The sequence below is a fragment of the Ostrinia nubilalis genome, chromosome 22 (genome assembly GCF_963855985.1).
Source record: "Ostrinia nubilalis chromosome 22, ilOstNubi1.1, whole genome shotgun sequence".
NCBI lineage: Eukaryota > Metazoa > Arthropoda > Insecta > Lepidoptera > Crambidae > Ostrinia > Ostrinia nubilalis.
The window spans coordinates 930,373-956,502 of NC_087109.1; the positions used below are offsets into that span (position 1 = coordinate 930,373).

The following is a 26,130-nucleotide window of genomic DNA, read 5'->3' on the forward strand; positions in this document are numbered from 1 at the left end:
CCAATCGAGATCTTTGCTGCCCCAACTACCATCCAAAATAAGTGCTGGCCCCTGAAAGCTTGACAGCATTGGACTAACTTGTACTATTGATGATAATTATGGACTTTTTTAACTCCAGGTGAACACAAACAACCCAGTGGTGACGGTGTACGTCGTCAGCCTGAAGACGCCAAAGTTCCTCTTCCCGCACGCCATACAGTTCACGTCACAAGTTGATAAAAGTAGGTACACCGTCTTAAGTCAGGAAGTTAATAGATTGGATCCTCAGCGAACTTATTTTACTTATGATAAAAAACAAACGCAAACGTGGTCGCCCCAAGCAAACTTGGCGGCGCACTGTGGCAGACGAGGCGAAGAAGATCGGCAAGACTTTGGAGCGAGATCAAACGCGAAGCTCAAGACCGAACGCGATGGAGGAATGTTATGGACGCCCTCTGCCCTATCTAGGGGACATAGGACCTTAAGTCATGATAAAAAACATCAGTCCTTGTTTGTCTTCCTAGCTATGAAAATAAACTCTATAATTATTTTAGTCAAAAAATCGCTGGATCGTTTCAATCATTATTAATTTTAATGTGGACTTTTTAAGCGATTGCGATTGTCTACCTTATTAGGTACTAATATGTTTCCTGTAATCTTCTTAATGATGATTTTTAACCTCCTTGATGTTGATTTTTTGATAATGAACCTCCATATCCACAGCATGGTATGTGCGCTGGACGGGCTGGACGTCGGAGCGGCAGCTGGCGGTGCTGCTGCTCAACCGGCCGCAGAACTACTCCATCATCAGCGTCTGCAATGCCGTGTCCTACAACTGCCAGGATGTGAGTGTTACTCCGTCCTTAAGCCTTGATCACACGTACCGAGTAAACGGGCGAGACAGTAAAATGTTAAACTCAGTCGAGACAGTTGGGTGAGCGAGTCCCATACTCGAGCGCTCGGCCGAGCACTCTGCGTAATGTTCATACACACCGAGTACCTACTCGGCCGAGAGCACTGTCTCGCCCGTTTGCTCGGTACGTGTGATCAAGGCTTTACAAGGCCAATCAGTTTCAACGAGTCTTGCTGTTGTATAAATAAAACTTCATTATCATTATCATCATCATCATTTTTTAAGCCATAGGACGTCCACTGCTGAACATAGGCCTCCCCTAATGCTTTCCATGTTGCCCGGTTAGTAGCGGCCTGCGCCTTCCTGCTACTTACAATGTCGTCGTTCCACCTTTTGGGTGGACGTCCCACGCTGCGTCCTAAATGCTAAATAAAATTTAACCTAGTCATTTCATCAGAATCTGAGAATGTTCCTGTTTTCCATTACCTCGAAGTTTTTCTATGTTAATTCTTGTCTCAAATACGTCACTATTTTCAATATTGTTTAATGCCCGTTTTTACCATCAATCTAAGTATCACTTTAGGTAAACGATTTTCGTAGACGAATTTCATAGGGGTCACTTAAAAATTAGGTATTGATGGTGAAAACGAGTATTAGTCGCTTTTATTATGTGCCTCCATCTAGCACCTATTCATAGGCAAGAACATCTGCTTACCCCATAGGCTCACAATATTAGTCACAATACAAACGTGTTGAACTCATGCTGATACATGAACAATAGTTATCATTTTTTCAAACGTTATTTTTAAAGGGTGGACAAACTAATTCTTCTTCTTGCCGTGTCGACAACAAACCTACACAGCGTCGGCCCAAAACTCCGCCACAAGAATGGCGTTGTCAGTAGCATTTATTAACGTTGTCAGTAGCATTTATTGATTCTTCATCATTAAATTGAGGCTAATGAGCTTTTAAATAACAGAATCGTCCCCAAACTACTTCCAGATCTTCCGAGACGAGACCGACGGCTCCCGCTGGTCGGGTCTCGGCGCCGAGCCAGTAGAAGACGACTGCGGCTGGTGCGGCGGCGGCGCCCTACTGGGCGGGCGGGACGCGGTGTTCACGACCGCCCCGGTGGCAGACGCGGCCGGCACGTGGCGGCATGCTGTGCGCGTCACGCATGACAGTAGGATGACGCTGACCCAGGGCAACTTTGAAGTCACGCAGCTGGTGGGCTGGGACGAGAGGAGGAAACTGCTGTGAGTTGAACATTCATAATTCTTCTTAGTTAGGCTCTCTTGCCTTCTTGGGTGGGAGTCACGTGGCATCATGCTGTGCGCGTCACGCATGACAGTAGGATGACGCTGACCCAGGGCAACTTTGAAGTCACACAGCTGGTGGGATGGGACGAGAGGAGGAAACTGCTGTGAGTTGAACTTGATTAAAGGGAACTTATTGGAAGGCACGTGGCGGCATGCTGTGCGCGTCACGCATGACAGTAGGATGACGCTGACCCAGGGCAACTTTGAAGTCACGCAGCTGGTGGGATGGGACGAGAGGAGGAAACTGCTGTGAGTTGAACATTCTTCATTCTTCTTAGTTAGGCTCTCTTGCCTTGTTGTGTGGGAGTCACGTGACAGCATGTGGTGCGCGTCACGCATGATAGCAGAATGACGCTGACCCAGGGCAACTTTGAAGTCACGCAGCTGGTGGGATGGGACGAGAGGAGGAAACTGCTGTGAGTTGAACTTTCTTCATTCTTCATTAGGCTCTCTTGCCTTCTTGGGTGGGAGTCACGTGCCAGCATGTGGTGCGTGTCACGCATGACAGCAGGATGACGCTCACGCAAGGGAACTTTGAAGTCACGCAGCTGGTGGGATGGGACGAGAGGAGGAAACTGCTGTGAGTTGAACTTTCATCATTAAAGGGAACCTATTGGGAGTCACGTGGCATCATGCTGTGCGCGTCACGCATGATAATAGGATGACGCTCATGCAAGGGAATTTTAAAGTCACGCAGCTAGTGGGCTGGGACGAGAGGAGGAAACTGCTGTGAGTTGAACTTTCTTCATTCTTCTTAGTCGGACACTTGTCAGAGTGGTCGTGGTTGCGCTGACGAGGTACATGATGGGGTGATGTCATCTCCGAGGGTAGCTCTCCTGGCGATGTGCTTCCATTTCTGACGGTTAGAGGCGTCGCGAGTACACTGGACCATGGTGGATTCAGTGGCCTTTGTGATGGCGTCTATCCAGCGGGTTGCCGATCGACAGCGTGCTCTCTTGCCTTCAACCTTCATTAAAGGGAACCTATTGGGAGTCACGTGGCGGCATGCTGTGCGCGTCACGCATGACAGCAGGATGACACTCACGCAATGGAATTATGAAGTCACACAACTGGTGGGCTGGGACGAGAGGAGGAAACTGCTGTGAGTTGACTTTCTTGATTAAGGAAACTTATTGGGAGGTTGTTTCTCACTGTTTACCAGCAAAAAAAGATTGGTTAGCCACGTAGTTCCTTCGTTTCAGGAAAATGACGTCCATTGCTGGACAAAGGCTTTCCCCGACGATCAGTCCTGCGCTGTCCGCATCCAGGTACTTTCCGCAACCTTCACCAGATCGTCGGTCCACCTAGTGGCCTGGTAAGGGGCCTGCTCACACTACGTCTTCCGGCCCGGTCCGCGGTCGCCACTTGAGAACTTTTCTGTCCCAGCGGCCATCTGCATCAGCTTTGCGAGCTATGTGCCCAACCCACTGCCATTTATTTATTTAATCGTTATAAGGTCTCTAGATAGAAATGTCGTGGGAATCCTGGAGCAGAGTTGAATATGAATAATATGATCATTACATTGCTCTTTCTCTTTCTGTGGACATCGTAAAGGTTCGACCAAACCAACGTGATCACACGCGATCAGCCGGCGTGCAGCGATGGCGATCAATGCATTTAAATCTGGTCGCCATCGCTGCACGCCGGCTGATCGCGTATGATCGCGTTGGTTTGGCCGAAATATTATGCGAACATTACACCTCTCCAACACCCCCTCTGGCAAACCCTTTTTTTGGCCTTTTGTATATTAGAGAGGGCTGTAGGTACTCCTGCTACGATTAAATGACCTGATGATGCTTAACAACTACTTGTAATCCACAGCTACGTCATAGGCACGGCACCAGACAAGGCGGGCGAGCGACATCTTTACCGCGTGAAGGTGCCACCGGACGCCTCTACCTGGCCGGAGCCCGCCGCCTGCCTCACGTGTCCCGGCGCCGCGCCAGCCGGAGCCACTACAGAAGCCACCAGCGATGAGCCGGTAAGAACTACATCCTCAACTAGCGATGACACGGCCCGGACAACCCACCACCACCCATGGCCATACCAACCTCGCGGTTATACTGGCCGAATCGCGGGAGGTGTGCGCGGAATTGCGGCTGCCGAGGAAAGATTGCACTCCAGCGCGCCACACTTCTTGACTCCCTAAAAGTTATTTATCTGCGTCCTTGTCCCTATGTTCAGTTCTCCCCCTTCTGGGGCCTGACGATCACAGCACGGAGCTACTACAGAAGCCACCAGTGACGAGCCGGTAAGAACTATATCCCCAGCTAGCGATGACTAAGCCCAGACAAGGTGAGCGGCACCTGTACAGCAGGGTACTCATCTAGCCGTGTAACATGTAATGTATTAGATACTGTATCAAGTAAGTATGTACTCACTTGGCACGAGCCTGCTGGTCGCGCGTGGTTCGCAGGGAGATCGCAGCGACCCAGCGAGTGGTAGTATCTCTGCGAGCACAAAGGCGGCTCCGGGAGCTCGCAGGTCATTTGAAGGTTGGATACGTTACATGCTTACGTGCTACATGGCAGGTGAGTACCCTGCCTCTACCGCGTGAAGGTGCCGCCGGACGCCTCCACGTGGCCGGAGCCCGCCGCCTGCCTCACGTGTCCCGGCGCCGCGCCAGCCGGAGCCAGTACAGAAGCCACTAGTGACGAGCCGGTAAGAACTATATCCCCAGCTATAGTTCAAGCGCTTGACTCGGGCAGTGCCTGATGTATGGGAGCGGCACGGATGCGGCACGGGAGGATGTTTTTTTACGTGAAATGTCAGCGAAACTTCAGATTTGTATGCTCTGTAACGTGTGTCAAAATCATCCCTCTCGTGCCGCTCCCGGAGCCACCACTGAGGCGACTAGTGATGAGCAGGTAAGAATGCTTTTCCACCAGACATCCTATTCCTAAGCTAGGATGTCACTAAATTACTTCATTCACCTAGGTGGGCTAGAAAATGTTCTTCTGATTAATTTAGTTGCGGGTATAATGACAGTGTAACTTTCCCCCGGGACAAACTTGACCTCCACTGGTTGGGTTTTTATTGGCGGTCAAGCGTTAGATGCTGGCTACATAGGAGTTGCAGCGGTGGGAACGAGAGGTGGGAATAGTCTCGTATATTTCACGCGAAATAAGAAAATTTTTTGCAGATCTACGCTCGTGGCGTGTGTCTCATTGCCCTAATTAAAGGCATCCTAATATCAAGATAAATCTTAGTCTCATTCGAATTATAGTTTCACAGGATAATAAGAACGCTACGACGCGCTGCCAACATATAAGTATGATACAAAATAACGTGTAGGTACATTTATTTAATTCAAAAAAGGATTATTTTTATCCTTATCCCCTTCAACTTAGCATAATATCCTCCTTGGGCAGAAGAGAAAGAACCCCGAGAATAGGAACTATTTTTGCAGTTTACCTTGTATCCATTTCTTCAGTTGAAAAGCAACCTTACCCCATCAACATAATATTCTCTTTCGCAGGAGAGCGAGAACTCGACATCGTCTCTACCCGCGTGGCCGACGTCGACGGTGCTGCCTCACGTGGCGGACGAGAACGACTCGCTGCCCGCCGAGTGCCTCTACAACAGAATCATGTTTAGCAAGAACTTCTCTTACTATGTGCAGGTAAGTCCGAACTGTATTTTATTTTATTGTATTCGGAAAACAAACAGCTTACAAATATACCAATTGCTAAAATATAACACAGTTAATTAAATTCTATTAATGTAACGAAGGGGTAAGATGATTAAGCCAGTATTTCTTTCATTGAGAGTTGAGAGAGGAATTTTCAGTGTCCTCAATTCAAGCTTAATTTTCCAGGTGAATTGAGTCGACTAAAGGTGAACAGGTGCGAAAACCTAGGTGAATTAGTCCTAGATGAACAAATGTGACTGCTTTAGTCGAATTAATTCCACTGGGTGACATCACCTGTAGCCTTGTTCACGTAATAAAACTTCAACGACAACAAATCGCTGAGTTGCGATCCTATATCTAGTAATAATTAATCGTTCTATCGAAATATCCCTTGTGAATACAGATTTAGAACTGTTTTTCAATGGGACGACTTCTGGACGTCGCGTCAGCGTGATGCTAACCAACATCCTGATACGTGCGCTTCATATGATTCTGTGACTCGACTTTCGCCTGGCGCGGCAACTAAATAAAAAGCCTAACAAAAGCTGGACAGGCCGAACAAGGCAATATTTGCCCGGACAAGTCCCTAAAAAGCCGGACGCCTGGCAACCCTAGGCGCACACCGTTGATTTTTAGTTGGCCGATAGTTGTGCCCGATTTTAATTTGTATGAAGAATCGGCAAAATCGAATCGACGTAGTGTGCGCACTCCCATACATGCCCATACTGATCAACTGCCCGACTAAACTATCGGCCGACGAGAAATCAACGGTGTGCGCCTACTCTCAAAATTCACCAGGTGATATCACCCAGGTGAACAGTGTAATAACATTGTTTGTTGTGCGCAGGAGTGCCTGGGCCCGGGCCCGCCGGCGGCGTGGGTGCGCGCGCGGGACGGGTCTACCCGCGCGCTGCTGTGGGGCGGAGAGGCGCTACGGCACAAGTTCGCGCAGCTGGCACAGCCGCAGGTCAAGGTGTTTAGAGTCGAGGTCAGTGGCGACAAGGATCACCAAGAGTCATCATCATCATTTCAGCCATAGGACGTCCACTGCTGAACATAGACCTCCCCCAATGCTTTCCATGTTGATCGATTGGTAGCGGCCTGCGTCCAGCGCTTCCCTGCTACCTTTACGATGTCGTCGGTCCACCTTGTGGGTGGACGTCACACGCTGCGTTTCCCGGTACCAAAAGTGCTAATATTTATTACTCATGACTTTCCCCGAGACAAACTTGACCTTCACTGGTTGGGTTTTTATTGGCGGTCAAGCTGTAGTTGCACAGCGTGCTATGGAGAGGACTGTGCTCAGAGTTTCCCTGTGTGATCGAATCAGAAATGAGCAGATCCACAGGAGAACCAAAGTGACCGACATAGCTCGCAGAATTGCTAAAATCACGTGTCAGTGGGCGGGGCACATAGTTCGTAGAGACGATGGCCGTTGGGGCAGAAAAGTTCTCGAGTGGCGACCACGGGCTGGAAGACGTAGCATGGGCAGGCCTCCTACTAGGTGGACCGACGATCTGGTAAAGGTCGCGGGAAGAGCCTGGATGCGGGCAGCGCAGGACCGTTCATTGTGGAAAACCTTGGGGGAGGCCTTTGTCCAGCAGTGGACGTCATTTGGCTGAAACGAACGAACGATGTCGGTTGGAATTACTCCGAGGCACACTGGATCGAGCCCATACAAAGCGTTGGACATCGCTTCCTTACTCAGTGTTTTTAAAATAAAATGAGATTGCGTCAACGTAGTAACTTCAAATTTTTACAGTGTAAGGTTGATAAGTTTATCTTTCTAATGTGATAGGTTTTACTTATTAGATGGCAATTAATATAAGTGAAAAAAATTCTTAAAATATAGTGATGAAAAACTTGTATTTATTGTTCAATGAAAAGCAAATACTCACTCATTTTGGTCTATTTCCATATTTAAAGAGTAACATAATCTAACAATACTCTAAATTTATTCTCATTAAGTGTTAAAATTTTTAAAGAAATATTTTTGTAAACGCCTGATTTTTCATTGCACACAATCAGTTTGTTCGATTTTGTCGAGCTTGATTTCATATTCTGTTAACTGTTAGATACATAATCTAACAATACTCTAAATTTATTCTCATTAAGTGTTAAAATTATGTAAGAAATTTTTTTGTAAACGCCTGATTTTTCATTGCACACAATCACTTTGTTCGATTTTGTCGAGCTTGATTTTATATTCTGTTAGCTGTTAGATACATACTAATGCAATTTTATAGGAACTTGGCGGACTACAAAACTGACTCCAATCAACAGATTATACGTTTATATACGCCAATATACGTTTGTAGCTAAAAACTGGTTCTCATTATAATGACACTGCTTCTTCTTGCGACAAACAGTGTCAATGAAATTATTGATTTTTTTCGATAGTTGTCTGATAAATAAAATGTGTAACTTAGTACCTACCTAACACAATCATAAATTAAGAAAAAAATACATACAAAATGTATGTATGGTATGTACTAAATTCAACGACGACAATCTTTTGAGATGATGACAGTGTGATTTTTTTACTATGTCTGTTTTATAGTATTTCTTTATGTTCATAAAGTATTAACTACGTTAGTACTTACCTCTGTTTATCTGAAGAGAGTGTATGGGAAAACAGCTCTAGTATCCTAGCTAAAGAACTAGCGCGATCTTTCATCGTGGTTTTTAATAATGCATACAAATCTCTATTTGCCTTGAGGTTTTCCATTTTAATGAGTATTTTTTACTGAATTGCACACGATAAATAACTCATACACCAAAATAAACATCTTTGGTTTTCCTGACATTATTTTAGTGTAACGAATTTTACCTAAGTTAATTTTGCTATGCGGAAAAATGAGGCGCTTTTATTTAGTTTTTTGTGATTTTCTCGAAAATATGGATGAACAAGGGTCCAAAAACTGAGTAATAATATCGCCCACATTGTCATCTATCATCTCTCATTCATGGTTTGTTAAAGATCGCCCAAGATGTCAACACACAGTTTTCATTTAAAAAAAATACCTTTTAAAATTACGTCAAAATAGCCAAGCTAGAAGTTTTTTAGGCACTCATTTTAACACACAGATTAAGATAAAGGTATAAACTAATACATTATTAAGTACTAACATAAAACCAGTGAACGAAATTGGATATATTGACAATACAAACAGAAGTCAGAAAATCCATGATTTTGACTTTGTTCACTTTACGGTCGCACCACATAGCTATGATAGTAGATCATGACTTGATATTAATGATATTTGATAGAATGAAGTCTCATCTTTCAACTTATATGCAAATCAATCTTGTTTTAAGTAGTTGCATTTAAAGCACCATGTCCAACACCTTGTATGGGCTCGATCCACCGTGCGAGGGCTAGGGTTATTACTAATGACTTTCCCCGGGACAAACTTGACCTTCACTGGTTGGGTTTTTATTGGCGGTCAAGCTGTAGATCCTGGCTACACAGGAGTTGCAGCGGTGGAAACGAAAGGTAGAATTACTTAGTCCCGTAAGTAATATTACTATTAAGCATGTAGTGAAGGACTGGGGTTCACATGGATATAACAGTTGCCGGTTCGAATCTCTCCAAGGGATGATGTTAGTGGTGAACATAAGGGGTTAGGCGGGTTTTTCGGTTCACGCTAAGTAATTATCAACGCTGAAAGATCCATAAAATATGCATTTTGTGAACTGCTGTTTTTTTGAAGCGTGAAGTTGTCAACGCTCTTCGTACGTACTATTAATTTTTGTTTGTATCTTTATATGGGACTAATAATTTGTATGCCACTCATAGGCCAAACATAGAGCTCTACCCATTATTATGTACCACCTGAATTCTACATTTACCTATGTTTTACAAATAAATGATTTGATTTGATACGATCGTCTTTTTTCGAAACGCATAATGAACGAATTTTTCGAAACGCATGTGATTCCTATGAACCTGCAAAATATGGTAGAAAAAAATTTTAAAGGACCATTGATTTCAGGTGCAAACAAACCGCGAGGCCCGGGTGCGGCTTCTACTGCCACCAGGGTTCAGAGAAACGGATGACCTGCCTCTGCCACTGGTGCTTCAAGTGTAAGTAACTAGTATTACCTTCCTAGACTAGCTTTTGTAGCCCGCGTAGTATACTAGATAACTTTCCACATTTGATCTGATCCTATTTTTATTCAAAGATGGAGCAAGTGTTGTTATGGATACCTACCTATTTTATTTACCAATAAAGAACAGTCTTTCGTACTCTTGTGGAGTTAAAGCCCAGTCGCCGAGCACGTAGAATTTCGTCCAATGCGCTCGCACACTCACTGCGGCCGCCCGTCGCACAGTCGCGACAGCAATATAATTACGCGCGAGCGATAAGGATGGGTAGCTTGGGGTCATTGGACGAAATTCTACGTGCTCACAGACCGGACTATAGTAGCAGATTTTTATCAAAAGAAACGGAGCGAATCTTCAAAAGATGATACTACTTCACCGCATTTTCTATGTTAATTAAGTATACCCTTAAATATTAAATACTGTAGGAATCTCGTGGTTTGTTAATACTGGCAAAAATCTTCCAGGTCAGCTCAGCCGGGCGGGCAGCTGGTGACGGAGCGGTGGAAGCCGGGCTGGAGCTGGTACCTGGCGGCCGCCCGGAACTTCATCGTGGCCGAGATCGACGCCCGGGGCTCGGGGGGACAGGTGAGACACTTGAGATACTTCTGCCAAGGCTATTCTGATATGAGGGGCGTATAGATCGTTTCATCTACGAAGACGCGCCCCACCATTCTTGAGCGTGTTTAAGTGTTATCAATATACGCTAAATTATCCATGAGTGCACACGCACACTACAATAATGACGCTCGGATTGCTCGGATCAAACTCCCAGCAACCCGCGCGACCGAGACCAAAAATTGGTGAAACGTGTCTTCGTGGATGAAACGATCTATACCCTGAGCGCGAATTTAGTTAAGGCCCCCGACCCACTTTTTTACAATCTGACTAAGTCTTCCGTGAGCCTAAAACTGTGTACGCCTATGGATATTCTTCTTTGGAGAGAAAATTCTGTCTTTGTAAATAAGCTTGGCCAGGAAACATTGCATGCTATCTTGTCAACATGTCTCATACTATGATGATGAGGATACACAGGTCAACTAACAGATGGTATTTTTATAGGGAGAAGAACTGAGGACGGAAATCTACAATAAACTCCTGACTGTCGATGTGGAGGATCAAATTGCTGTGTTATCGTGAGTACTCTCTTATTATTACACCTGTTATTTATTGGAACAAAGAAATGAGATACTTGACTGGTAGGAATTTTTAAAACATTTATTGTATGCTTAGCTACAAAGGTGCAGTAGAACAGAACTCTGACGAGAGAACGAGAAAATGTATGATCAATGAAATGAAAATGTATCTTAGTTCTTCAAATTCTGATGTTGCTATCTGCCTTTGGTTTTGTGTATTAATCCCCATTTCTTTTTTATTCCAGTCTAAATAAAGACCTTTCTTTACTTAGCGACAAGATTTTAAGATACCTCAAATCTTCCTATGAGGATTAAAAGTGGCATAATATTCGCAGCTACCTCCGCGACAACCTCAAGATGGTGGACGGTTCGCGGGTAGGAGTATGGGGGCGCGGCTACGGCGGCGGCGCGGCGGCCGCGCTGGCGGCCGGCGACGCGCGGAATGTCACGAGATGTCTGGCTGCGCTTGCGCCGCTCACTGATCTAAGACACCATAGTAAGTGCGCTGCATAATGAATACTAAAGCCCGGTGTGTAAGCACGTAGAATTTCGTCCAATGACCCCAAGCTACCCTTCGTTATCGCTCGCGCATAATTATATTGCTGTCGCGACTGTGCGACGCGCGCCCGCAGTGAGTGTGCGAGCGCGACAGCAACATAATTACGTGCGAGCGACAAGGATGGGCAGTTTGGGGTCATTGGACAAAATTCTACGTGCTCGCAGACCAGACACTAGACTAGATGTGACCGGTGCTGTAGTCCTGGAAGTAACAGTCGTGACAGTCCCCTTAGAGTTTAGTTAGACAAAGGTACATAAAGCTGGTAGACGGCGGTCGCTGGCGACGGGCGACGCGCGGAACGTCACAAGATGTCTGGCTGCGCTTGCGCCGCTTACTGATCTAAGACACCACAGTGAGCATACGACGGTTTTATACTAGACTAGCTTTGGTGATAGGCATAGTGACGCGTGCTGGAGTCCTGAAAGTAACAGTCGCACTATGGAGCGAAATTGAGATTTATGGACATAGCGATTTTTTTCACAATTTCTATTTGAAAAAAATACCTATCGATAGGTTACGTTATTCTGATGAATAAATGCTTCACAAGTTTTTCTCTAAAACCAATAGTTTGACTGGAAAAAAATATTTTCCATTTTCGTTGTATGGAATGAAACATAAAGTGGTCGATTTCGACTAAGCCTTGACAGATCTTGCTTTGAAACTACTTAAGCCTTGTTCTATGGCTTGTTGACTGTAATCCTACGCTATCAGCGCGCATCCAAAGTTGCCCGTTCACAAGTTATGAGGTTCTGAAAAATTAAAAAAAAGTAAGTAAAAGTGACTTTTTTTTGGAATATCTTTTAAGATTTAACAAAAATATAAAGATTTTATACGTTAATAATGTAAATTAACCTTAAATTACTGCTAAAAACACATTTTAATAAACTTAAAAGGAATTAAATCAGCGATTTTTTTTCACAATTTCTGTTTAAAAAAAATACCTGTCGATAGGGTATGTTATTCTGATGAATAAATATTATGAACGTTTTTCTCTAAAACCAATAGTTTGGCTGGAAAAAAATATTTTCCATTTTCGTTGTATGGAATAAAACATAAAGTGGTCGATTTCGACTAAGCCTTGACAGATTTGCTTTGAAACTACTTGAACCTAGTTCTATGGCTTGTTGACTATAATCCTAGACTAACAGCGCGCGCACAAAGTTGCCCGTTCAGAAGTTTTGAGGTTCTGAAAAATTAAAAAAAAGTAAGTAAAAGTGACTTTTTTTTGGAATATCTTTAAAGATTTAACAAAAATATAAAGATATTATACGTTAATAATGTAAATTAACCTTAAATTACTGCTAAAAACACATTTTAATAAACTTAAAAGGAATTAAATCAGCGATTTTTTTTTCACAATGTCTGTTTAAAAAAAATACCTATCGATAGGGTATGTTATTCTGATGAATAAATATTACGAACGTTTTTCTCTAAAACTAATAGTTTGGCTGGAAAAAAATATTTTCCATTTTCGTTGTATGGAATGAAACATAAAGAGGTCGATTTCGACTAAGCCTTAACAGATTTTGCTTTGAAACTACTTGAGCCTTGTTCTATGGCTTGTTGACTATAATCCTGCAAAAACAGCGCGCGCCCAAAGTTGCCCGTTCAGAAGTTATGAGGTTCCAAAAAATGAAAATTAAAGTAAGTAAAAGTATCTTTTTTTGGGTATAAATCTTTAAAGATTTAACTAAAACATGAAAATTATATACTTTAGTAATGTAATTAACCTTTCTCTTGTCGTCTTATCTAAAGAAAAGACAATTTTACTTACTTTAATTTTCATTTTTCGGAACCTCATAACTTCTGAACGGGCAACTTTGTGCGCGCGCTGTTAGTCTAGGATTATAGTCAACAAGCCATAGAACAAGGCTCAAGTAGTTTCAAAGCAAATCTGTCAAGGCTTAGTCGAAATCGACCACTTTATGTTTCATTCCATACAACGAAAATGGAAAATATTTTTTTCCAGCCAAACTATTGGTTTTAGAGAAAAACGTTCATAATATTTATTCATCAGAATAACATACCCTATCGACAGGTATTTTTTTTAAACAGAAATTGTGAAAAAAAATCGCTGATTTAATTCCTTTTAAGTTTATTAAAATGTGTTTTTAGCAGTAATTTAAGGTTAATTTACATTATTAACGTATAAAATCTTTATATTTTTGTTAAATCTTAAAAGATATTCCAAAAAAAAGTCACTTTTACTTACTTTTTTTTAATTTTTCAGAACCTCATAACTTGTGAACGGGCAACTTTGGATGCGCGCTGATAGCGTAGGATTACAGTCAACAAGCCATAGAACAAGGCTTAAGTAGTTTCAAAGCAAGATCTGTCAAGGCTTAGTCGAAATCGACCACTTTATGTTTCATTCCATACAACGAAAATGGAAAATATTTTTTTCCAGTCAAACTATTGGTTTTAGAGAAAAACTTGTGAAGCATTTATTCATCAGAATAACGTAACCTATCGATAGGTATTTTTTTCAAATAGAAATTGTGAAAAAAATCGCTATGTCCATAAATCTCAATTTCGCTCCATAGTGAGTCGTGACAGTCCCCTTTAGACAAACGCGCTGGCGGCGGGCGACTCTCGGAATGTCACGAGATGTCTGCCCGCGCTTGCGCCGCTCACTGACCTAAGAAATCACAGTGAGTGCGCTGCATAATACTACAGACTTAGAACAGCATCGCACTAGGGTTCACTTAGGATCCATCAAACACAAGGGTTACAACGGCGGCGCTGGCGGCGGGCGACGCTCGGAACGTCACGAGATGTCTCGCTGCGCTCGCGCCTAGGGTTGCCAGGTCCAAAAACACAAAAGCCGGACTCTGTGCTTCATTTAGCCGGACATTTTACCCTAAAAGCCGGACATACCTTTTTAATAGCTAACGTACCGTGTCACGGGGGGGGGGGGGAGCAATAAGCGTCATAGCTCATGAGTGGGTACTATCATCTTTGAATGAATGAATTATTCTGTGGCTCGAGTTTCGACTGGCGCGGCAGCCATATAAAAAGCCTAATAAAAGCCACAGGCCGGACAAGACAATATTTGGCCGGACAAGCCTCTAAAAAGCCAAACATGTCCGGCTAAAGCCGGACGCCTGGCAACCCTACTCGCGCCGCTTACTGATCTACAACATCACAGTGAGTGCGCTGCATAATACTAGACTCAGAGACTCAGAGCGGTTTCGTTTCACACTACGTTTGCTTCGAATCCGTTTAATTCACAAGGGTTACATTATTTATTTTATGTTATAGCCATAGCGGCAATCTTAATTGTTAAATATGTACTAATTAATCTACTCTATCGCATTGGGGTAACCTGTAATGTTAGAGCTAAGATTGTAATTAAATAAATAAATACAAAGGTTTCAAAGGTGACAGCGGCCGCGGCGCCGGCGCGCAACGTCATTACGTCACGCTCCGCCGCGCTGCGCTCGCGCCGCTTACTGATCTACGGCATCATAGCTTCGATCAACAATATTGTATTGTTTATCGAAGCATCATAGTAAGCACACGATAGTTTCGACGTAGACTCGGGCTTCATAATTTTAGCCAAAGAACTGCTACTGATGGAGGGCTAGGCTACCGAGAACTTTTGAACAACGGCCATCAGTTCCACATGCTGCCTCTGCCACTTAGCTTTGGCAATTCTGCGGGCTTTGTCGGTCACTTTACTCCTACGGATCTCCTCATTTCTGATTTGATCAAAGTCAAAGTCAAAATTTATTTATTTATTTAGACTAATAAATAGTTCTTACAAATCGTCATTTTGCTCTTAAGGAGCCTCTACATGTCTCATAATCTTTTTACCCTACCCGCTTGAATACCTGACGCGTATAAAAAAACGTCCTTGAGTTCTCGTCCCCATGACGTCACCCGCCATGAGTCGTAAAAACTAATGTTTATGACCGCTTCTTATAAAGATTATGAATGAAGTGCCGTTTTTATGATAGCAGATGAATATAGCTTTCGAACAGTGTTGTTATCGTTGCTTTTTATGTACATTATTAATTACAATGAACTATGAAAGTCGAAACTAGCTGTAGAAATGGCTAACACTCGAGCTAAAGTATGTTTTATTTCCGTAATTAAATCGATAACCTACTTTTTTTTTTTATTCATTAGGTCAATTGGTTAATGTGTTGTAAGATAAAAATAATGAAACTATGTACTTATTAGTGTTAAAAAACATGTATTTAATTATTTTTAAATGACGATACAATTTGACAGATGGCGTATTTTTTCTCGCCAGTTTCATAATTTATTACAGATTTATTCTTACACATACCCCAAAAATATTAACAGCTTTTAAAAGATAGGTTATTTGAGTACAATATGTATAAATATCACGTCAATAGCGCGTACCAAACCTATACAATAGGTATTCAAAACAGAGTCCTATTTTGTATGAGTAAGCAAAACAGCCGGTCGTAAGGCTGGGTACACACTGAGAGCATAAACCGGTATCAGTACCAGTACCGATTGAGATTCGGCTTACGCCTTCAAACACATGCTGGAATAAAAAGGTGTATTCATAGTTACATAGTTAATATAATTTTTATGGCGTTAAGAGTCGCCTTTCGATCTTGATTAATTGATGAAATCGTGGGTTCGATTCCCACCTTAGGCAATTCGATTTTTTCAAGTTATTTTAAATTTAAGGTGTATTTAAATGATGAATGATCTTTTGGGGGGCGACAATGATATTACAGAACTATAGATATGTTACGTTCATAGAAATTACGATTTTAATCCGTGCCGAGCTATTCCAAATTGCACACATTGACAAATGTAACTGATAAGTGAAACAAAAGATACGAAATAGCACGCAAATGAAAGAGATAGCTATAGTTTTAACGATTCTGCACTAACTAATCTATGTCCGCAGCGCACGCATCCTTATCGCTCTAACGTCAAAACAAGATCGCTTTCTCTTTCTTAACTTGAACATGGCGCATGACGCGATGGCGTCTTGATTGTTTGCATAAATAATTGAAAATATAAATACTAAATAATTTTGCATAATCACATGTGGTAAGAGATCCCTTGTATTTTGTTTACTTTAGAGTCATAATTGGTACACACACGATGGCATTTTTTATTTATTTTGGTAAGAACACAGGAACTTACGGTGTGGTACGCACGCGATTGCGCACGACGCTGGCCACACGAAGACTAAACACAAGACGTCCCAATTGGGACGTATTTGAGTATTCACAGCGCGAGCGCTTATAACATATCTGCTTTTGTTTTTATATAATATCATTGGGGGGCGATATGTTTTACATCCTATGGGCTTTGGATGTATTTTCCCAGGTGTAAGATCAAAGGTACGCAGTTTCATCATGTTCCAAAGTTTAATACCCATTACAAGAAATATGCACGGGCTATTAAAATAGTGCTTACAAATCGTCAAATATTAAAATGAATAACTTAATGTGTTGGTCTTAAGTAGCCGTTACATGCCTCATAATCTTTTTGCCATACCAAAAATAAGTAGATATGTGTTTTATACAAATAGTATGAAAACCAAATGCAGATGCAAAAACTGATATTAGAATAGGGATTTTACCAAAAACCTTCATTTTCGTTCGTTATTGTTAGGATAATACAAAAAGCCAGATATACAGAAAAAAAATATTAACTTGGGCAGATTAAGAAGAATGTTTGAAAGCTTACACTTAGAAAGTTAGCATCTTTCTAATCCTAAATTCTTTAGAAATTTCCATCGATGTAAACAAACACTTGTGCACACAATTACACTATAATACTCACGTTTTCTTAATATCATACACATTATTTCACAAGCTCATGAAACCAACTTTATTCTCATGATGAAACAAATATGAAATCTAACATTGAAAACAAAATATTTTAACAAAATATTTGGATGGTGAAAATTTGTGCTTCATATTAAAATGTCAAATCGACATTTGACGTTTAAATTTAGGTCCTATCTCTGGAAAATCTGTAAGTCATAGACAATATTCATAGATAATAATCTGTAAATTTTATCGATTTTATTTCAAGTATTCAATTATTTCAATTACCAATTACTTTGATAATATTAATTTAAAATAAAATATAAACGAGGTTATATTCAACAATGTATTTTTTCTTCATTAAATGCAACAACACACTTTGCGAAGAAGTCTTTGAATTCAGCTTTATTATACAGACGAGTGTCACATAAAAAAGGCCTTTCGACCACTTCGACTGGTTTACGATTTTATTGTGCACTTTGTCTAGACCCACAGTATAATTTAAATTATATTTCCTAAACAAATAAAGAAAGGGAAAATTAAATATTCTTTCATTAAGAAGATCCTATTTTGACGATCACATTACTGATCTCAATATCAATCAGAAGAGGGATTGATCTTAATAATTATACAAACGATCTTTAAAAATCTAATAATCGTCTGTTGCAGTATAAGTAATCTGTGGTTGCAGTCCGTAAATGACATTTACGGAATTGCGATTAACGAGAGATTTTGTCGCATCACTAGTAGATCAACTGACATAGACTAAAAATTCGTCAATGTCAGTTGGCCATATTAGTTTACATTTAGGGAAATTTCTAAAGAACTAAGGTATAAGTGAAAAGCTTTAAAACATTCTGGCATGCACAAACTTATGTCGCACTTCTCGCACTTCCACACTGTGCGAGAATCTACACCTTTTTTGTGGCACAGTTTGCAACGTGCCTTTGCCCCTTTTTGGGAGTTTTTAGCCGGAAAATGTTCCGTCACAACGGTTGAAGTCGAGGGAGCCAGAGGACGAAATTTGTTTAACATCTCGTCGGCGAGACGGCTCCTGAACTCCCTCGACGACAACCTCGTGCCACCAGTACCAAAAAGAACATGAGCATTTAGGATTGAAACGTTCAAAAGTCGGCGGAAAAGTTTTTTATACCAGGTTTGGTTTCTTACTCTCTCCACGGGGAAGGCCTGCAGCAACTGGTCTTTTTTGTCGATCCCACCCATGGAGAGGTTATAATCCAGCACAACTTGCGGCTTGTATTTGTATTTTCCGTATTTTTCTTTTCCACCGACTTTTGCCTGATGGTAGGTCGATATGAGGGACACCAGATTGCAGTCTTTCCAGACTACAATCGTAAGGTCCCTCGTTTGGCTAAAAGCCACTTCCCCTGTGCTCATGTTCCATTTGGTCTTTGACTGGAGGCAGTTGGGCACAAATTCGCGGCTAAGACGTAACGTCCCCATTGTGTCCGTTTTGTATTTTTTAAGGGCTCTGGAGAGCAAAGGGCTGTTGTAAAAGTTGTCCATCACCAGAGTGTGCCCCCGATTTAGCAAAGGTCGGACTAAATCAAATACGATCTTGCTGGTGGCACCGTCTGGCTCTGCATCGTCGCGTTCAGGAACTTCAAATTGCATATCTTGCCCTTTGCCGGCATAAAGCTTCATCTTCCACAAATATCCCGACTTGGATTCGCATAGCTCGTAACTTTTTATACCCACCCGAGCAACTTTTGTATTTATGAGCTGTGCAAATGACAGCCTCCCCTTCCATAGCAATAGGGATTCATCAATAGCGATGTTTTGCTCGGGTAGGTATAGCGAGCTAAATTTATTATTAAGGTGGTTGATAATTGGCAAAATTTTAACCAATTTGTTTGGGGTATTTGTGGAAGATGAAACCGTATGGTTGTCCACAAAATGAAGGCATTTTTTGATAAGCCTATACCTTGTGAAGCTCATCATATCGGCGAAGCGGCCTATTTTTAAATAGTCATATCTAGGCCGCCAATATTCTGATTCAACAGGTATGGGTATTAAACTTTGAAACATGATGACTGCAAAAAAGATCAAAAGTTCCTCAGTGGTCAACGGGACCCACCTTTTAATAGCTGCCTCATTTTTTAAGCCAGGATTATTTTTGTTGTCTTCGGCGTATTTGTTGGTTTCCCGCACTATTAACGAAAGGATGTCTGCATCCCAAATCTTTTCAAAGATTTGGAATGGAGACAATCCTTCCGTTAAAAATGTAGGACCAGCAACCCCCGTAAATGATTCCCGCTGACCCCTGAAAACATTTGCATCACTTGACCACTCGAAGTGAAGCATATCCTCGGTGGCCAAATCCCTTAATGCCACGTCGTCTGCCTTATCAAAGGCCTCCAATGCCTCATTTTCATCTTCATCGACATGACTGCCTATGTTTCCAGTAGTCTCCCACTCCAGTACATCTTTATCGATTTCACCATTATCTTCTAATAAAAAATCTGAAAAATAATATTTTTTTTTACATAAACATTGAAACATAATTCTTGTTAAATCCTTATTTATCATTACAATAGTTACATTATTTAAAACATGTTAAAATAGTACTTTATACTAAGATCATTATTTTTTTCTTAAGACTATTATTTTATTATTACTAAACTTACTTGAGAATGGGGAAACTGCCTTTGATGATGCTGGCAGTGGAAGCGCGTCGGAAATCGGAGAGGCAGGTTCTAAAATATTCGAAAACACGTTAAAATAGTACTATACAGGGTGTTAGGTAAATGGGTATATGAGCCGACACTAGCCCATGTTAACATGGGCATATAAATGGTATGGTGAAGTCAGAAATTTGATATCATCATTTTAATTTTTTTAATTTTCATACAAAATAAATTTTATAAAATCCGATTTGTATGAAAAATAAAATAATTAAAATGAAGATATCAATTTTTTGACTTCACCATACCATTTATATGACCATGTTAACATGGGCTAGTGTCAGGCTCATATACCCATTTACCTAACACCCTGTATATAAAAATCAATAATACAGTGTGAGTCACGTTAAAGTGTACATATGAAAATAGATGAAACTAGACCTATTTTTATCGACAAAAAAGAGGTCAAAAATTTTTTGAGATTTTTTTTTAATTTTTTATAGAATTTTTTTTCTTCCAATTACTTATTGTAAAGAAAACGTAATAACTTTTAAACTAAGCGGTATATCCTGATAAAATAAAAAAAAGTAATAATGCTAAATAACAGGCAATACTAAAAAAATACATAAAATACACAAAAAATGCCAACAAATAATAAAAAATAATACTTTTTGAAAAAAATCTGCTTTTAAATTCGTGTTTTTTTGGTTATTTGATAAATTTCTCCAAAAAATGCCCCTAAAACAGGTGGTTTTTATTACTTTGTATTATTCTCTATCGTATTATCTTTGTAAAACCAAAAATCGCATGTCTCTATCCCTATCACAACATTTTCTATGATCGTTTGAACAAAGGCCTGCCACAACATTATTCTCCGCTACAGGTAGAGACAATTTTAATTTTAACTAAAATGCTTATTTTACTTCGAAATCTTTTGTTTTTATTTGAAATCTAACTTGTCTTTATCAAAATTACAAATCTAGAGCCATTTTCAGTTTCGTTGTTAACGAAGCGTTGAATGGCGTGCCCGGAGAGGCTTGGTTCAAACAATCATTGCAAACGTTGTGATAGGGATAGAGACATGCGGTTTTTGGTTTTACGAAGGGAATACGATAGAGAATAACAAAAAGTAATAAAAACCACCTGTTATAGGGGCATTTTTTGGAGAAATTTATCAAATAACCAAAAAAACACGAATTTGAAAGCAGATTTTTTTAAAAAGTTTAATTTTTTATTATGTGTTGCCATTTTCTGAGTATTTTATGTATTTTTTTAGTATTGCCTGTTATTTAACATTATTACTGTTTTTATTTTATCAGGATATACCGCTTAGTTTAAAAGTTATTACGTTTTCTTTACAATAAGTAATTGTAAGAAAAAAAACTCTATAAAAAATTTAAAAAAAATCTCAAAAAATTTTTGACCTCTTTTTTGTCGATAAAAATAGGTCTAGTTTCATCTATTTTCATATGTACACTTTAACGTGACTCACACTGTATTTTCTTTAGATTATATTAGTAAACTCACTCGAAAACGGGGAAACTGCCTTTGATGATGCTGGCAGTGGAAGCGCGCCGGGCACCGGAGAGGCAGGTTCTGAAATAAGTGTTGTTTGATTATCATAAAATAAAATTTAATTTTACATGATTATGTGTAAATTATCAACTTAAATTAAAATAAAAACATTCATGAACCATTCGCGCCTTACGTATTCATGAAGTCAATCGCGAAGGAAATCTATTTAAAAAAAATAAAAAATACTTAAACCCACCAGAAAATCCAACCAGTTCCACTTCGCTGTCTACTATCTGGCAGTTGGAGATGTCGTCCGACGTTGTGATCCCCGTTGATGGTGTGAACATAACTTTTGAACTATATAAAAGAAAAAACATAATTATTAGGTGTACGTCGTAGTTATCCAATTCCATGATTCAGAAACCGAAACTTACGTGCTCGGCCGTGCGCGTTTGACCGGCGTTTGACACGCGGTCTCCTCCTTATCTGATACATTATCTACAAATATTGATTTGGTAAGATTCATTTATTAGTTACACATCAAAAAAAGAATATTAAATCATTGATTACATACCATTTTCCGGTTCTACTGTGTAGCTGAATGGACCGTTTGCATCTGGTGTGATTTCTAAAAATTACCGATTAATTTTAGAATTGAATTTAAAAAATATATTGATTGGAACCAATTTCAATGTAACAATTTGTAAGGGAAATCGTGTCTGTAGAGTAATTAAATAGAGTAACTAAATATCACATACTTCTTTTTTTAAGTTCCCAAGCCTGGGGAACGCGGGGAGGTGGAACTTCCGGTGTGCCGGGAGTTAAAGGGCACTTTATGCGCTCAGGCGAAATATTTCCCTTTTTCCTGAAAGCAATTTTCAAATTAATTTACACCTTAAACATTAAAATTCACCAAACGACATTATAATACTAATTTAAGAAACAGTTCTTACTTCATTTTCATAGGTGGGGCGTCAGGCATCAAAAAATGTCCCACTTGTTTTTTTTCCCTCAGAGCAAGGAGCTTTGTTCTCTGCTCCAAGGAAAGAATTTTGATGGCATTTTTTTCTTTTGCTTTGTTTATTTTTATATTTTTTATTTCTTCAGCCATTGAACTAGAATAGAAAAAAACTTATTGAAGTGCATCTTAAACACTGTAAAATAATAATAATAAAAGATTACATACGTCGGTACTGCATTAGTGGTGCTTGGGCCTGGTGTTGGAGATCTAAAATAAATAATTTTATTATTATTATCATACACTTATTCCGTCAATCACTAAAATATAAGATTTAGTCAGAAAACCACATATGCATTATAATAAATCATTAAATAAAGCAAAGCAACCCACATTCCAAAATTCAAACTTCTCGCGCTGACACCAACTCGCCCACGGCCACGGCCACGGCCACGACCACGGCCACGACCACGACCACGCTCATTTGGTTGATCCATAACCGCCTAAACAATAGGTGACACGGACATTAAACACAACACTAAAACAGGCTATTAGTTTTATTAATATAAACCCAAAACTGCTGAACTGAGTTAGAAACTACGTAAATAATAACAAAAAAAACATCCTATGCATTCTGGTGCAATAAATATATAACATTATTTGCTTTTTTTAACATCCTGTATAATTATATACAGCATAGGCTGTATATAATTATACAGGATGTTAAAAAAATCCTAACTAATCCTAACTAATCAACATCCGTTCAGCAGTTTTAGCGTGACAGAGTAACAAACATACATCCGTCCAAACATATGCATTTATAATATTAGTAGGACAGAAACAATAATTCAAAATAACATTCATAGTTATTTATTAAAAGTAAAAACACCGAAATTTTAATAAAATGAGTTTATCAAAAATTCATTTACCGGTACCGATTTCCGCCCTTTGTGTCCCTACCTTTGGTACCACAGAGCACTTAATTTAGTTTACTACTGGTATGCACGACGGCGGCCATTTTGTAATTTAATCGTCGAGCCACTTTTTGTAAACAATTAAAATCATAACCATTCTTACGATACAGCTGTTGGATTATTCTATAAAATGCTTTTTGAATAACTAATGAATAATTAAAACAACGTCGCACTAACGTAATAACTTGGAAGCTTGGAAGAAACACTTAATTTGATCCACTTGATATCCACTTCAACTGCCACTCGACACAACTTGAAAAATGTCTTTGGGAAAAAAACAATATAACAAGTTCATCAAAACAGCTGTTGCATCCTTATTTTCTATTAAATAATCTATACTAAAAGAGCACAACTTATCAACTTACCTTGCACAATGTTTCTTCTATTAAAATAAACACTTCAAAAATCGGACGTCTGACGGCTCATGTCATGTCAAACTGAGAGTGTTCCATTTCAACATTATTTCACATCGCTCACAGATTAAAAAAATATCACAGATAACGCTAAATTTATCAACGTTGATGTCAAAAATTGCAAATCTCCATACATGTAAAGGAACATGCCCAAATTGACCTTTAAACACAGACAAAAAATCTTGGTGACAAAACTCCCCATGGGTCATCTATAGTTCCAAAATACAGAGCCCCGATTACGGTAACTTTTATAACGTCTACAATCCAGACGCGTTTCTGATTCTGCGATACGATTGGTCAAAACAGCTGACGTACGCTGTTGAACGACCAATCGTATCGCAGAATCGAGAAGCGTGTCTGGATTGTTGACGTTAAAAATTACCGTAATCGGGGCTCTGGACTGTCCTATCGATGACATTGACAGTGGGGCGCCACCGTCAATACCGGATCGCTGGTTCCAATTTTTGCCATGTTGGAAAGTTTGGAAACCATATAGTTGAACGATGGTAGCGCCCCCCTGTCATTGAGTTTGGTGGAACAGTTCAGCGTTATACTATAGATGACCCACGCTGCCCCCCTAGACAAAACACACTTTTTGATCGAATCGAAAATCGAATCCGTCAAAACTCCATAAAAAAGGGGCTTTTCGACCACTTATCGACTAGTTTGCGATTAAACTGTCCCACCAAACTCAATGACAGGGGGGCGCTACCATCGTTCAACTATATGGTTTCCAACATGGCAAAAATCTGAACCAGCGATCCGGTATTGACAGTGGCGCCCCACTGTCAATGTCATCGACAGGACAGTCCAGTATAACTATGTATATTTTGGAACTATAGCCTGACCAGTGGGTCTAGACAAAGTGCAAATTATAATCGCAAACCAGTCGAAAAGTGGTCGAAAAGTCCCTTTTTTGTATGGAGTTTTGACGGATTCGATTTTCGATTCGATCAAAAAGTGCGTTTTGTCTAGGGGGGCAGGAACATAAAAACCCTGGCATAGAGGCGCTTCAATTGCATTTGATAGTGCAACACTGAGTACAGTCGTACCTGTGTTAAATTAATAGGTTAACTTTATGTATCAGGATTCAGGATTACGGGCTAATTTGATATTTTCATAAATTAACGAAAAAATATTAATATAGGTAACCTGATTTATATAAATTAAATGAAACCATCAATCGAGCTAGAAGAATTTATTTTATTATTCATCAATAATCAAATTCAGAACTTGAATATTCAACTGCAATGTCTGCTCATGAACGCTTCAAACTCGGTACTTCTTTCCCAATCCCATAAAATTCAACACTTAGAAAGTAACAAAATTTTTTAAAATAGGTAGTTGAAACAAACCACAGCTAATTTTCATAGTGGACTGTACTATACGATAAACATGTCAGTCAATTTAACAACCTTTGTCGGAAACATTATTCAATGAAAATATTGTCCGAACCCTTAGTATTTCTCTTCGACAAATACTTTAACACATTGTGAACCACTTTTCTTTCACGACTATAAAAATATTTTAGCAATTTAATTCATAAAACCAATTGCGCACATTTAAAATAAAGTTTGTTTACACTTTGACAGCAATAGACTGACATGCAAGGTGACATGTCAATGAAGTTTTCAGTTACTGTTGCCATTAAAAGAAATTAGTACCATTAGTTTTCCGCAACATGGCGAGGGTTTTTATGTTTCTGGTCAGGCTATATACCAAAAATTTCTGGGAACTTTTGTCACCACCGGTTTTTTAGCGGTTTACTTCGAGACCAACATTTGGCATTTGGCAAGTGCTGAGAAGAAGATCACGCAATTTACGTAATAAAATAAGCATAGTTTGCTCTATCGCCCTTTGGGTAATCTTGAGCCTTCGATGCTCATAACAAGGGGCTGTAGTCCCCAAAACGATCGATATTTTACTTCAAATACCTATGTATTCAATTCGAAATGTAACTTTGGGGTCACCTGCTGATCTAGACGATGAGTTTGGTACAGTTTTTTTTTATAAATGTTAATTTCGTCCCCAGATTCGTACTGGACGGAGCGCTACAGCGGCTACGGGTCTTGGGCGGGGGCGCTGGGAGTCAGCGCAGTGTGGCGCCGCGCCGGCAACCTGCCCCCGCGCCGCCTGCTGCTTGCGCACGCGACTGCGGACCTGACGGCGCCGCCGCACCACGCGCTGGCATTGGCGAGAGCCTTGATTAGACAGGGAGCTGTGTATACTCACCAGGTAGGTCACCAATCACCAAATGGCAGTAATATAAGGGTAC

At 40.3% G+C, this 26,130-nt stretch overlaps 2 protein-coding genes across 4 annotated transcripts in view; one reads left to right on the top strand and one right to left on the bottom strand.

Moving 5' to 3' along the window:
• The window catches only part of LOC135083003 (venom dipeptidyl peptidase 4-like), a 301,931-nt gene that overhangs the window by 273,024 nt on the left and 2,777 nt on the right, over nucleotides 1-26,130 (top strand). Inside the window, exons 9-20 of the mRNA XM_063977765.1 lie at nucleotides 119-221; nucleotides 1,971-2,088; nucleotides 2,203-2,400; nucleotides 3,973-4,132; nucleotides 4,711-4,812; nucleotides 5,630-5,773; nucleotides 6,630-6,770; nucleotides 9,778-9,869; nucleotides 10,355-10,475; nucleotides 10,950-11,023; nucleotides 11,359-11,519; nucleotides 25,888-26,090. Of these exons, the coding sequence (XP_063833835.1) occupies nucleotides 119-221; nucleotides 1,971-2,088; nucleotides 2,203-2,400; nucleotides 3,973-4,132; nucleotides 4,711-4,812; nucleotides 5,630-5,773; nucleotides 6,630-6,770; nucleotides 9,778-9,869; nucleotides 10,355-10,475; nucleotides 10,950-11,023; nucleotides 11,359-11,519; nucleotides 25,888-26,090 (1,617 nt within the window). The remainder of the gene's footprint in view (nucleotides 1-118; nucleotides 222-1,970; nucleotides 2,089-2,202; nucleotides 2,401-3,972; nucleotides 4,133-4,710; nucleotides 4,813-5,629; nucleotides 5,774-6,629; nucleotides 6,771-9,777; nucleotides 9,870-10,354; nucleotides 10,476-10,949; nucleotides 11,024-11,358; nucleotides 11,520-25,887; nucleotides 26,091-26,130) is intronic.
• Nucleotides 15,778-23,891, bottom strand: LOC135082718 (piggyBac transposable element-derived protein 4-like). 3 transcript variants are annotated; one of them, XM_063977492.1, is made up of 12 exons: nucleotides 23,808-23,891; nucleotides 22,862-22,971; nucleotides 22,697-22,738; nucleotides 22,464-22,625; nucleotides 22,269-22,375; nucleotides 22,085-22,138; nucleotides 21,945-22,008; nucleotides 21,767-21,867; nucleotides 21,523-21,591; nucleotides 19,999-20,067; nucleotides 19,449-19,833; nucleotides 15,778-16,101 (listed from the first exon to the last, which is right to left on the bottom strand). In XM_063977492.1, exons 2-12 carry the CDS (start codon nucleotides 22,963-22,965, stop codon nucleotides 16,083-16,085), a joined length of 1,176 nt encoding a protein of 391 aa, XP_063833562.1. In that variant the 5' UTR covers nucleotides 22,966-22,971; nucleotides 23,808-23,891; the 3' UTR covers nucleotides 15,778-16,082. The 3 variants fall into 3 exon arrangements, with proteins under 3 accessions (XP_063833562.1, XP_063833560.1, XP_063833561.1); XM_063977490.1 differs by lacking the exon at nucleotides 15,778-16,101 and having other exon boundaries at nucleotides 17,364-19,833; XM_063977491.1 differs by lacking the exons at nucleotides 15,778-16,101; nucleotides 22,862-22,971 and having other exon boundaries at nucleotides 17,364-19,833; nucleotides 23,808-23,875.

Excerpts from the sequence above, each read along its gene's own strand:
- LOC135082718 (XM_063977490.1), bottom strand. The coding sequence starts at position 22,965 with ATGGATCAACCAAATGAGCGTGGTCGTGGTCGTGGCCGTGGTCGTGGC. Across the intron at positions 21,868-21,944 it reads AAACGCGCACGGCCGAGCAC|TTCAAAAGTTATGTTCACAC; the intron begins GTAAGTTTCGGT and ends TCTTTTATATAG. Across the intron at positions 20,068-21,522 it reads GGCAGTTTCCCCGTTTTCGA|AACCTGCCTCTCCGATTTCC; the intron begins GTGAGTTTACTA and ends CGAATATTTTAG.